The sequence below is a fragment of the Cibotium barometz genome, chromosome 22, assembly GCF_041138505.1.
Source record: "Cibotium barometz isolate CiBa-2024 chromosome 22, ASM4113850v1, whole genome shotgun sequence".
Classification (NCBI taxonomy): Eukaryota; Viridiplantae; Streptophyta; class Polypodiopsida; order Cyatheales; family Cibotiaceae; genus Cibotium; species Cibotium barometz.
Window position 1 is genome coordinate 33,019,918 of NC_141067.1, and position 13,389 is coordinate 33,033,306.

General features: G+C 49.8%; 1 protein-coding gene across 4 annotated transcripts in view; it reads left to right on the forward strand.

The window, feature by feature from the left end:
- LOC147626558 (histone-lysine N-methyltransferase ATX3-like) overlaps nt 1-13,389 on the forward strand; it is a 105,540-nt gene that overhangs the window by 62,857 nt on the left and 29,294 nt on the right. For all 4 annotated transcript variants that reach the window (XM_086816613.1, XM_086816614.1, XM_086816616.1 and 1 more), the window contains 7 exons: nt 11,406-11,494; nt 11,687-11,779; nt 11,988-12,126; nt 12,217-12,322; nt 12,699-12,798; nt 12,948-13,072; nt 13,192-13,337. In XM_086816613.1, coding sequence (XP_086672739.1) covers nt 11,406-11,494; nt 11,687-11,779; nt 11,988-12,126; nt 12,217-12,322; nt 12,699-12,798; nt 12,948-13,072; nt 13,192-13,337 — 798 coding nt within the window. The remainder of the gene's footprint in view (nt 1-11,405; nt 11,495-11,686; nt 11,780-11,987; nt 12,127-12,216; nt 12,323-12,698; nt 12,799-12,947; nt 13,073-13,191; nt 13,338-13,389) is intronic.

Sequence of the window (13,389 nt, forward strand, 5' to 3'; positions counted from 1 at the left end):
GCCATCAAGGATATCGAGCATGGGGTTAGCCTGTAGGAGGGTCTCGAGATCTGCAGGGCATGGGAAGGTGTCTCTGTGCCTCTCCAAGATCTCCTCAAGCTGGGCTGATGTGTGTTGTTGGCGAGGTCCAGAGAGTTTGGGACGTCGGGCTCGCTGTAGTGCTGTGGCCCAGTCTCCTATGAGACCAAAGTTATACAATAATGTCCATGGCATATCTCATCATGGAATGGAAAATAAAATAGAATAAAAAACATAGCTATCTCACTGGGGTGATGAAAAATTGTCCATGGAAACTCATCATGGAATACCAGGAACATAGAAACATGAGAGGAGCAACCCCCGATAGATGGTGTACCACTCTCCAAGATATCAAGCATGGGGCTAATGAGTATGGCCGAGAGGTCTCCCTTAGCTATGTCATGGGGAAAGGTAGCTCAATGGCGGTGGAGCATTTCCTGGATCTGGAGCTGATGAGGGGATCGTAACTCGTGTCTGGAGGGTCGTGGTCGTCGGGCAGACTAGAATGCGGAGGCCCAATCAGAGGTAACTCCTCTTGGGAAGGAGCGGGCCGAGGCTTTCTTTTCGCGGTCTGAGCGTCAGATCAAGTCATGAAGTTGAGCCCCGTTGCATTGCGTACGGTCTAGGTCTTCTTTGTGCGGTTCCCGTGACAGTCTGCTTCCCTGGCCTCAGGAAGGAATACCTTCCTCTTCTTTCGGTGATTGGTGAAGCCATTGGGAGATTGATGGAATCCCCCCCCCCCCCCCCCCCCCCCCCCCCCCCCCCCGCCACTACCGCTTCGTCTCTCGCACGGGCGGCCAAGATTCCATCCCTTGGCATCTGTATTGCCTCGCTGGAGACAATGCCCCATGTCATATCCATTCGTTGCCTTTGGGGAGACTCGATCATTCAACGAGTGGAGTCCTTAGGCTTTCTTGGCTAGTGTTCATTTGCAGGTAGATGGGGCACCGTGCTAGAGCTTGCCCTCGGCGCCAGTCCAGGAGACCTCCTCCGGTGGTCCCCCCCCCCCCCCCCCGGTCCCCATTCAGATCCTCACCAGGGCGTAGAGAGAGAGGTAGGCTCTTAGGCAGTCAAGCACGAGGACCGGACCGTGGACGACTCTGTTGCCGAAGAGTGGTGGATCGTTGGCCCGTGCCAGGGCTGTTAGCCGACTACCAGAGCTGAATGCTGCGATCGCGCGCGCTAGGCTGGCAGAGTACAGGAGGATTTGGTTATGTTAGAGAACCGTTTTAAGCATTTATCGCAGCACCCACTTGCCTCGGCGATGGGCCCCGTCCAGTCACTGCGAGGGGCCCTCTGGCCCCTTCTATCACGTGCATCCCGCACTTGGATGCCATGTAGACATATCTGTATAGAAGGTGCAGGACTTGGGATGGTAAACTGGTCCCATGTGAGCCCAGTCCGGGACGAGTCAGCGAGGGATCCATCCCAGTCGTCCGAGGTCAGGTGTGCATTGTTCTGCACTTGAGTCCAAGGTCAGGTGTGCACTGTCCTATACATGAAACAATGCCAGTCCGCGCTGTGAGTCTCCCTTTGGAATGATGTCAGTGACTCTGTGTATCTGGTATGGTACTGGATGCGAGATCATTGTGTAGATAAGTTAGGGTTTGCTTACAGGAAAGGGGCCAGCCCATAGGGCTACCCCAAGTACTTGTGTGGGATGGGGACAGTGTAAAACCACTCCCATGAGGGGCAGGAAGGCCCTGGCTGTACCCACCAGCCATGGGTAGGCCATGGGAGGGCTGTAGGACAGCCCTAGGGGCATGCCAGGGGTAGCCGACAGGTTATCCAGCCTTGAAATGGCTATGGGGCAAGTGTGGGGCAGCCCAGGCTGCCCAGCCTCCATATGAGGCAGGCGCACAGTGCCCAGCCCTTAGATCCATGTGTTTCAATGCCCAGCCATTGCATTTAGCCATGCACAGATTTAATCAGCATTTAATGCTGTAATATTCAGTCGTGGAGCTATTCTGGGACAGCTGACAGCATTTAAGGCAGCGGACTGGTCATCCTAGGGGGTATAAATACCAAGGCCACAATTCAGTTGTGTTATCTCATAATTCACCAAGAGCTAAGGCAACCAAAGGGCCAAGACAGCCAAGGGCTTGCTAACGCAAAGGGGTGAAGGATTGCAGGTCAAGGGCAGAGTTATCTCAGCCAAGAAAGGTCAAGTTTTCTGTATTTTCTTTTCAGATTTGCATCATTCTAATAAAGCAAATACACCATTTGAGGTGGGGGCCCTACAGAGGGTATTCGGGCCCAATACTGTGTCCTCTCCTCTCTCCCTATCTCTCTCCTCTCTCTCTCTCTATTTTCTGCATGTCTTCATTCAGTTTTGTGCGTTAGTTCCGTCGCGAAAAGTGTGCTGATTTCTGAGCATTGAAGTTACCGATCTTCCCCGAAGCTGCCGCGGCCTGTTACAGTGGTATCAGAGCCTACTTCAAGTGCAAAGATTCAGCAAAGAAACCAGAATTTTTTCTCGCTCGTGTGGTTGGTTTTTAGATGCCAGTGGACTACCCCCTTTCGGAGTGACTCCTGTCCCTTGAAGGACGGGTGGTTTTCAGCCTCGGGAAGCCTCCAGACGTCTCCCACACACATAGTGGATGGTCAGATTGCGCTTCGGAAAGAAAGTGCGTTTTCCTGCTATGGCGAGCTTCGACGACGCGAGAGACCAAGAACCTTGGGACCAGAGTGCATCGGGCAGCCTAGCTAGGGCACCAGGCTTGAGTGTTACAGATATGTTCCAGCAGTTGATGGGAGCAATCGTAGACCAGACAACCAAGTGGAAGAGCAGAAGGCGCAGATCTTGGGTCTAGAAGAGCGTACTCGTTCTCCAGCGTCGCGTTTTCCATCTCCTCCTCCCTCTCCTTCCGTATCCTAGATTCCAGATTCTCGACACAGGGACCCTCTCACGGGGTCACGACCGCAACCGAGCTCTTTGCTTGAGTTGCAAATGCATGCATTGGAGATCCGCCAACGTGAAGACGAAGCCATGCGACACGTGGAGCACGAGCGTTACCTAGCAGCTTTGGACGCCAGATTGACACGAGCGGCACCCTCGAATCATTTTCCCGAGAAAATGAACTTCAGTAAGTATAATGGTAAACTCGACCCCACAACTCTCTATTCATGGTTGCATCAGTTTGAAGCTTACTTTGCCGCAGTTAGATTGACAGATACTGACAGAGTGATCTTAGCTAGTTGGTACTTGAAAGGTGAGGCCATTCCTTGGTGGACTCAGTGGGCTCATGCCTGCACCAGATTAGGTATGGCAGCTTATGTGTGGGACGAGTTTTTTCGCGACCTTAAGCAGCGGTTTCTACTACCCCGCTACCTTGAGCGACTCAAAGACGAGTTCAGGGGAGTGCGTCAGAACGCGCAACCAGTCCTTCAGTTTGCCAATAGAATTTCAACTTTATGTTTGCAATTAGGCTTATCTGATTCGGACAAGAAAGGGCAATTTTGGTATGGCCTTGACACGGAAATCCAGTGGGAGGTGCGTATGTTTCGGCCAGCCACCTTTGAAGACGCACTCTCGCTTGCGCAGAGTGCAGAAACGAAGCATAATGGTGGCAAGCCCAAGACTTCCTAGCCGGCTACTCCCAAGGCTATTGCCTCGGGGGGAAAAGGCCAGAACCAGATGGGGTCTTCCCCAGGACAGAGCACGGGAGCCTCTGGCTCCAAGAACTCGAACAATGCGTCTAAGCTTACTCCAGACCAGAAAGCGGAGGCAGGCAAGACAGGTGGCAAGTAGAGTGCTGAGGAGCTTTCTCAGTACAAGAAGGAGGGTAGATGTTTCTTTTGTCATACAAAAGGACATACTTCTCGGGAGTGTCCTAAGAAGCCTCCAAGGCTCGCCGCCGGTGCCTCCACAGCTTCCGTGGGGTGAGCTCAGCTTCCACACAGTTCCCAGTGGCTGCCCCTAGTTCTTCAAATCTCGGTGCTTCAGTTGGAGCAATTATTAGCCGGGAACTCGAAGATAAGCAGAAGGGCGCCCATGACGAGGAGTATGAGCGCAACGAATTGCTCAAGTCCTTTGGCTACATAGGTGGCCAGAGAGTCGTCGTCTTGTTTGACAGCGGCAACACGGAGGATGTGGTCACGGAACAGGTGGCTAGGCGTGCCTGTTTCGTCCTGACTTCGGTGGACAAACAGGTTGAGGGCTTTAGCACAGGCATGACAACAAGCGTCAAGTATGAAGCTCTAGGTGCTCAATTAGTTATTCAGGGCATAGAATTTGTGCGTGATTTTACGGTTGCCCCTCTTGTAGGAGCAGACATAATTTTGGGCATTCAATGGTTTCACAAGTTCCTTCCTGATGTCAAGTGGGACAAGCACACGTTCCAGATTAATCGGAATGTGTCAAACGCCCCAGTGACCATTAAGTGTGAACCAGGAATTCCAAACTTTCCGCTCATAAGCCACTTGCAGGCTAAGCGAGCAGTCAGGAAAGGCGCACTGTCACCAATTGGCCGACCATTTGGTCCATCTCCAGATTTGTGTCTCTTTCACTTGAGGCCAGGCCGGTGTCTCATGTGAAGGGGCCAGTATTTTTGCATAACATGGACGGGAGCCAGACTAGTGCCACCCGTGTGTTAGCAGGATGGTGTCGTATGGACGGGAGCCAGACTGGTGCCACCCGTGTATGACCTGGACTGTGTTCTATCCATGGGATTGTCACGCCATGGAAGAGCCAGTATTTGTGCCGTGTCTTGCCTATGGGACTGTCACTCCATAGGGAGGCTCGTGCCTGGATTTGTGTCTTACCTATGGGACTGTCACTCCATAGGAAGACCAGGATTTATGTTTTCTGTCATCCCATCATTGTGCCCGACAGAAATGTTTTCCATGAACGGGAGATATGTCCATGATACTGTTTGCACATGCATTCATGTTTTGCATGTTTGGAACTGTTTTCGCATGACTTGTATTTTTGTGTTTGCCTGTTTGACGTGCCACTTACTGAGCGGGGACGCCTGCCAGTGAGTCGTGAAGTTTGCTCTGTCTTCTGACGAGTTTTGTTACGTGTGAACAGGTGGTAAGTGTATTGCAATTGTTTATTTTATAGCTTTCTTTCTAACCTTTATTTTTTATAAGGTTGCAAGTTCACATTCTTTAAAGAGTGGGCACCCTCCCAAATATTTCATGATGTCCTTGGTAGGGTGGGCACCCATTATGGGCACCCACGTATGGGTCAAGGTGGGGAGGGAAACCCCTCACTTAATCTTATGTGTGGGGGTGGGTGCATGGCCACCTATCCACCCCTCACCTTGAGACTTTGGAATTGGCCGCCTCCATGCAACTGTGGTGGGCCGGCCAGCTGTTTATCATGCACCCCCTTCCATCGCTTAGGAGTGAACCTCCTCTTGCTTATATTCAGCTGCGCACAGGCGAATCAGCATCATCTCTCCGCTTGTCCTCTCCAACGCTGCACGACTAGTCGACTGTACTGCTGGGCTGCGCACAGTTCTCTTCCGCCTGCCCTCAGACTGCTGCATGCTGCTGGGCTGCGCACAAGCCTCACTTCCATTTGCCCTCAGGCCGCTGTACGGCTGCGTAGGCCATCTCCTTCTCCTTGCTTGCTGGCGACTGCATATAGAAGGCTGCGCAGGCCATCTCTCTCCCCTTGCCTTGCAGGCGGCTGCATACTGACTTCACAACAAGTGAATATTTCATATCATTCTACGGGGCAGCTGCTAGTTCTCCATCTCTCAAGCCGGCAGAAACAGCAATGTTCCTCCTTTCATACGTGGGAGTCTAATACTGCTGAAGGCCATAATTCATTGTGCTACAAGGTACGTTGATTGAGATTTAAGCAAAGGACTTTGATGTAAATCTGATAAGGGATACTCTCTGCTGCTAACACCCGTTCGGTGCCGGGTAGTCCAAGCTTCTGGAGAACCACGGTCCATGGGTGCTGAGATCGGGAGAGCCAGGCGTTAGTACGGGAGCGCTTGTTTGTGCGTGGTCCTGGAACACCAGTGGGGCGCTCTCTGCGGATTCCACGGGACCGTAGAGACTAGACTTTTCAAGTGGAGCGCTCTCCTTCGAATGTCTACTTCGAGTCTCTTGTTTGGTAACTGTATTCATTCAGTTGTACATGGACATCATCTAGTTCATTGAACCCATGGAGCATTGTATCACTTAAATACTCCCAATAATATATTATATATTGAGGGGGGGGGTTGGCCCGTCCGGCCCCAGTGTTGGTGTCCATTGATCATCATTTCCTTTCATTTCGGCATGGGGACAGTGTAAAACCACCCCCATGAGGGCCAGGAAGGCCCTGGCTGTACCCACCAGCCATGGGTAGGCCATGGGAGGGCTGTAGGACAGCCCTAGGGGCATGCTAGGGGTAGCCGACAGGTTATCCAGCCTTGAAATGGCTATGGGGCAAGTGTGGGGCAGCCCACACAGGCTGCCCAGCCTCCATATGAGGCAGGCGCACAGTGCCCAGCCCTTAGATCCATGTGTTTCAATGCCCAGCCATTGGATTTAGCCATGCGCAGATTTAATCAGCATTTAATGCTGTAATATTCAGTCGTGGAGCTATTCTGGGACAGCCGACTGCATTTAAGGCAGCGGACTGGTCATCCTAGGGGGTATAAATACCAAGGCCACAATTCAATTGTGTTATCTCATAATTCACCAAGAGCTAAAGCAACCAAAGGGCCAGGACAGCCAAGGGCTTGCTAATGCAAAGGGGTGAAGGATTGCAGGTCAAGGGCAGAGTTATCTCAGCCAAGAAAGGTCAAGTTTTCTGTATTTTCTTTTCAGATTTGCATTATTCTAATAAAGCAAATACACCATTCGTGGTGGGGGCCCTACAGAGGGTATTTGGGACCCAATACTGTGTCCTCTCCTCTCTCCCTCTCTCCAACAGATTAAGGAACAACATCTTTCAACCCTGGAGAAACAGATTAAGGAACAACAACACGAAAAAGAAAACAGGGAGGAAATCACATAGGTAAATTTACTTGATCCACAGCCTAAAGAAATTCTCATTAAAGAAGTAATATCACAGATTAATGAAGAGAACGAGCAGCAATGGATTGCAAAAGAAATTAGGGTGGGTGGTTTGTCAGAGGGTTGGGAACAGGTGGAGGTATTGGAGGACGAGGAGATTGCGAATGATACTTATGTCCCAGAATGCGAGATTCTACAAAGAAAGCTGTGCAGAGCTATCCCTTTCATCGACATTGGAGATCCCTCAGTGGCAATCAAAGGAAAACATGTGGTTTTGAGGTACGCAGATATGAAAGAAAAAAATTAAAGTCATGAAGCAAACAAGGTCACTTAAGGGAACGAAGGTGTGGATGGCGGATGAACTCACAGCCACACAACTAAAAAACAGGAAACAAGAACTCAATAAAGTATACGAAGCAAGGAAACAAGGAAAATGGGCAGTCTACCGTAGAGGTAGAGCTGTTATTGCAAATTTCAGGACAACCAAACATGGTAGTAATGAAGAGTAGCTGCTAGAGAAATCCTTCATGTTATCTAGGATTCTCCTACAGTCATGTAGGGAATTTGAACTATTTTTAGTTTTATCTCTATTTTCATTTTGTTGCCCCCGAAGTGGAATGTAATCACATGGATGTATCTGATTAGTCCTATAGGTCAGATGTGGCCTCTAAAGGACGTTAATATAGTTTTCTTTCTTCTTTCTTTCTTTCTTTCTCTCTCTATTTTCTGCACATCTTCATTCAGTTTTGTGCATTAATTTCGTCGCGAAAAGTGTGCTGATTTCTGAGCATTGAAGTTATTGATCTTTCCCCCGAAACTTCCGCATGTTACACCTTCGTTTGGGGGCCGTTAGCCCACTGAGGGGACACCTCTGGTTCTCAGCTTCCAGTGAGGCCATTTGGCCCCACTGAACCCCCAACGAGCCCCTCCCAACACCCTCCCTCTCCGATGGATCACTCCCAGCCGCTCCCATGCCACCCCCCCCCCTCCCCCCCGCCCCCCTCTTCCTCCTCCTCCATCCTTGCCTCCTACTCTTCCCATAACAATTCCCTCTGCCCTGCACTCCTCCCTTTGAGCCCGAACTCCTCCCTCCCTCCGCCTCTCCAGAGCACTCCCGTCGCCCTCCTGCAGTGCCCGACCTGGAGTGGAGGCAGCCAACGAGCTCCATCCGCCGCTTGATTCATCAATTCTCAGAGCCGGTAGAGATGACCATCCCCCGGAAGATTTTACCAGGTAGGAGCCACACTTTTTGGTCTCCCTCTTTCGGCCCCTCGGGACGGAGGGAGGAGTTTGCATTTTTGTCAACGAGCAGCTCTTGCCGGCAGTGATAGGCTCAGGTGTCGTAGTCTCTGGGTGAGCACAGTGGGTTACCATTATGATTGGAGAGGACTGCGTGGGCTTCTTCAATGTTTATGCCTCGAACGCTGCAGCAGGTAGAGCCATCCTCTAGAGCACAGGCCGTTAGGCCTTTCCTCAGGTTGACTTTTGGTCCATGGGTAGAGACTTTAACATGATTGAGGCAGCAGAGGAAAACTCGGAGGAGGCACGGCCACAGTCTTAGGCTCAAAGTACTCTGCGTGGGAGGAGTTGATCGTAGCACTCAAGGGACAGGACCATTGGCATCTCCTAGAGTTTGGGAGTGGTGGTGGTGAACCAGGTCCTTGCCACCATGTGGTACATTACTTCTTATTGGGCCTTCTCCCGAGCATGCATTGGTCAGGTACACTGGTTGATCCAGAACTTCTTGTGGGCTAGCAATGAAAGGAGTCCTGCTTGGCCAAGGTGGCCTGGAGAGTGATCATTCAGTGATGATGCAGAGGGGGCCTAGGCATCATTGACCCCACCATTCAGAGCCGTGCCCTGCTGGGCAAGCTGATTGTTAGAAGACTTCTTCCTGGTGGTGAGCCTTGGAAGTACTTCCTCTTGGCTCGGATTTCAGTCCGTACCCCGAGCCTAGGGCCCATGACCGTAGAGTACTAGATGGATCTTGACAGAGATGCGGGCCCACAAATTTAGCCGGGCTTTTGAGGACAGATGTGCAGCCAGCTTACTTTGAGCTTGGGATCACCTCAGGCCGGCCCTTAGGCAGCTAGCTCTAGTAACCTCAGAGGAGCGTCTTCGGCAGCCCCTGATTTGGAACCCCCTCATCCGTTTACCCAGTGACCATATGTTGGGGGCTTGATCTCATGTATCATGGGGAGCGTTGAGCATAGGACCTGCTAGGTCCCTTGGAGATTGGCTTGCACACAAGCAGCTGCCCGCAGAGGTTCAGGAGAGAAGCCTGGCAGGGATCCGGGGTAGAGACAGACTCAGCCTCGACATTGACTCTGCTATTCCTCAAGAGTGGCTGACACGTATCCCAGACCTGACCCCCCCCATAGTGGCTAGGAGTGTCTACTAGGCACGATATTCTATTGGCAGTCCATCCATTCTCATCCAATCACATCATATTCCATCTCATCACATCTATCCACATTTATTCTTATTACATCTCATCCATTCGCATCTACCCATGTCCTCATCTCATCACATTACATTCATTCACATCTCATCCATTCATATCTACCCCGATCCACATTACATCACATCACATCACATCACATCCATTTCACATCACGTCTTATCCATTCACATCTATCCCGATTCACATCACATCACATCACATCACATCACATCACATCCATTTCACATCACATCTCATCCATTCACATCTATCCCGATTCACATCACATCACATCACATCTATTTCACATCACATCTCATCCATTCACATCTATCTCGATTCACATCACATCCATTTCACATCACATCTCATCCATTCACATCTATCCCGATTCACATCACATCCATGTCACATCACATCTCATTCATTCACATCTACTGATCACTGGAGTCCGGGATTGTGCCGCTAGAGATGGGAGATTTGCAGTAGCATTGCAGCCTGGCACATATGGAGAGCTAGATGTAGCGAAGCCATTGAGGGTACCCACACTCTGCCTGCGGAGTCCATCAGGAGGCTCAACATCATTCATACCCTCCGCTGTCAGTTGGGGAAGTTGCAGGGTGGCTCTGACCGCGTGGGGAAGCGGCTGGAAGCCTTCTTGAGGCTCTGGTAGCTTGGCCCTTTTCTCACAGATAGAGGTGGTGATCATAGTCACACGGGATGCAAAATGGGGATGGGGAACGGGGACGGAAAAGATTGAGAATGGCCATTCCCTATGACTATAGAGTGACATGGGACGGGAATGGGAACGGGAAGATGTTGCCATCCCCAACACTCCCGAGTCTAAAAATGCCCACTCCCTTTGACTAAGGTGGTGATCTCACTTGGCACTACAGACCACGTGTGTGGTTATTTCCCTCCCCCGACACCCCCCCCCCCCCCCCCTCGTATGAGATAGCCCTCTCCTCATAGAGCGGCCAGCCGGAGGAGAAGTGCATGTTTCTCCTCCCTTGGTTCTTTGATCCCTGCCTTGTATTTTTTGATCTCTGTCCCGTATAGGGTGGCGAGTTTATATCTAGCCCTTCGTGGTTGTGTTTAGCCCTTTGTGGCTGGTTTTTAGTTAACTAATAGAAGGATCTTTTTCCCAGGAAAAGAAAAGATGGAGCCCTCTAAGGAGGCAACTATGGACAGAAGGAGCTGAAGATCTGCTTTAGAAAAGGATAGGCAAGGGACGATGGCCTCAGTGGGGGATGACGGAGCGGCTACCATGGAGTTTCCTGATGGGATGAAGACCAGAAAGTGCTGACAAACAAACTGCCTGAAAGGAGAGGCTGAAGAGGCTCGGGCTTGGGCTCGGGCAAAGAGGAACAGGAGGGCGCCACACTGAATGACGGAGAAGGGAGGATCTGGCGGGCGACACCAAGGGTAGTGGGGTTGAAAGAGGAGGCGCAGGCGGAAAGGCGGGGAAGAGGTGAAGGGTGGGTGGAAATGGCGGAAAGGAGGGGCAGAGACCGACGGGCTGGGAGGGGGGCAGGCGGGGGTGCACTGGAGGCAGGAAGGCAGGGGGTGCACGCTGGAGGAAGGAAGGCGCAGCGGGCAGGAGGGATCTTAGGCTGAACTGGGAGGGTGGGTGACGACGGGGGCGGGGGGGGGGGAGTGTGTGGGAAGAACACAGGAAAAGTCCACTGAGATGTCATCATTTCCAAGGCACTTTTTGCATGGAAGCCATGGAGGGCAATCTGTAGGCTTTACCCGCACCATTTTTCAATGTGAGATGAGCTATAAAACAGGTTCCTCACTCTACTTTCTGGCAATGGGGGCCTATTTATTACTAATTTTTTTGTTTATAAAATTGTGAGCTTTATTTTCATATAATAAAAAATCGTTTTTACTAACCATTTAACAGGTCAAAGAGTCTCCATCTCGCTCATTGCATGTGACATTTTATGTATCACCTGATTTTACCTGTTAATTTATGCAGGACTTGGGAAATGGAGCTGAGTATTACTGTCCTGATTGCAAGAAGCGTCATGGCATTGAAGCTCCAGTAAAGCAGAAAACACATAACAAGTAAGGATTCATAGCTATGGCAGAGTGCAGGACATGACTCATATTCAATCACTTATAGGCTCCATTATCTTGTTCTCCTGGTTTCATTGGCAGGTGTCTTCCCTGGTTTCATTGTACAGGTTGCTTTCAATCACTAGAGTAGACTAGGCTGCTTTTAGACACAATTATTGACACTTAACTTGCATGTATCAGTGTGGAGGATAAGGCAAAAATTCTTGTAGTTCCAGATACCGTCACTGTTGTTTGCTATGGCCATGAGGCAGAATATCTTCCAAAGTTGCATCAGTAAGTAGAAGACAAGAAAGCACATATCTTATCTAAAGATTCAGGAGGCCTTTTGCAGTTTCTTGTTTTGTTTCTGGTGCATCCTGCATGGTGCAAGGTGTGCACATGCGGATGCATGTGTGTGTGTGTGTGTCAGTGCACACGTACGTGTGTGTGTGTGTGTGTGTGTGTGGATCTGGTGTTGACCTGTGATATGTCTCATTGGCAGAGTTCTATGCAAGTGTACTGAATGTAAAGATGGGAAGATGATGGGTCCATCCAAATGGGAAAGACATACCGGCAGTAAGAAAAAGAAGTGGAAGGAGAGCATTAAGTTGAAAAACTCCAAGAGGACTCTCTTGTCATGGGTAGGAGAAAGCTCTCCAAATATTAATTCATGGTCTTATGCTAAACCCCTACAATGTACTGAAAACAATGTAATGTGATGGTATGGATAGATACAATACATGATGAAGAAGGGAAAAGGGCGTCTTGCTTATGGGGGATCTGAAATACGCATGCCATCACGGCAACGCGAATGGGAGCTGAGTGCATGCTTACGTGGTAAGTACCATGTTAAGAACCCCCCTCTTCATCGAAGGGTCTTCTACACTTCTTGGGCATACGGGTTTTCTAGAATACTAAGCATTCCTTTTCTTCCCTCCTTCAGGAAAAGTAGGAAAAGGCAAAACCTTGTGAACAACTAACGTAGTAATGTGGTTTCTTATCTAGTAGATAAAGGGGAACTTTTGGTCTCCTGAGCAAATAGTTCGGTATAGGTTTCAGCATGAGTCCAGAAAGAGAGCACGATGGTACCTCACATAAGTTCTGCCAAGACCTTAATGAGCCAAGACCTTAATGAAGCAGTCCAGTTGGATGAGCCTTTCTTCCCGGATCATCCTACCGTAGAGATGGATTGAACTCATGAACTGTGTGCTAGGTGCCTATGAGCCGGTACTTGTGAAGTGGACACCAGAAAGGTGTGCGGTTTGCCGCTGGTTGGAGGATTATGATTACAACAAAATTCTTGTCTGCAACAGGTAATTGACTGCAAATTCTGCTGTGTCAATACACATTATTGAATTGTTATGGATTCTCAAACTTTCATGTGTGTATGTTGATGCTGCAAAAATGTTATGAACTTCCAAGGTTTCATTGGTTGAGAATTATGTATGTTGATGCTGTGCAGGTGCCAAATAGCTGTCCATGAAGATTGCTATGGGGTGCGAGCCTCTGAAATAAGCAGCTCCTTCATATGCCGAGCTTGTGAGAACCCTGATGTTGAACGTGAATGCTGCCTTTGCCCTGTTAAAGGTGCTATAATGGCTCACTATTTCACCTATGGCTATATGACTTCTTCTTTTACTTTTCATTTTTCATTTAGAAGAAAATTTTAAAGGTTAAAGACTACTACTCTTGCTCTCATGCATCAGGTGGTGCATTAAAACCTTCGACGATCCATGGTCTTTGGGTTCATGTCTACTGTGCCTGGTTCATCCAAGAAGTGTCGTTCCAGAGTGTGTCGAAAATGGAGCCTGCAGACGGTTTGACAGAAATCAATTTCACCCGATTCCGCCAGGTTGGTGGACCAAATGGATTCACATTCTCTAATTGCTGTGGTTTAATGCAGT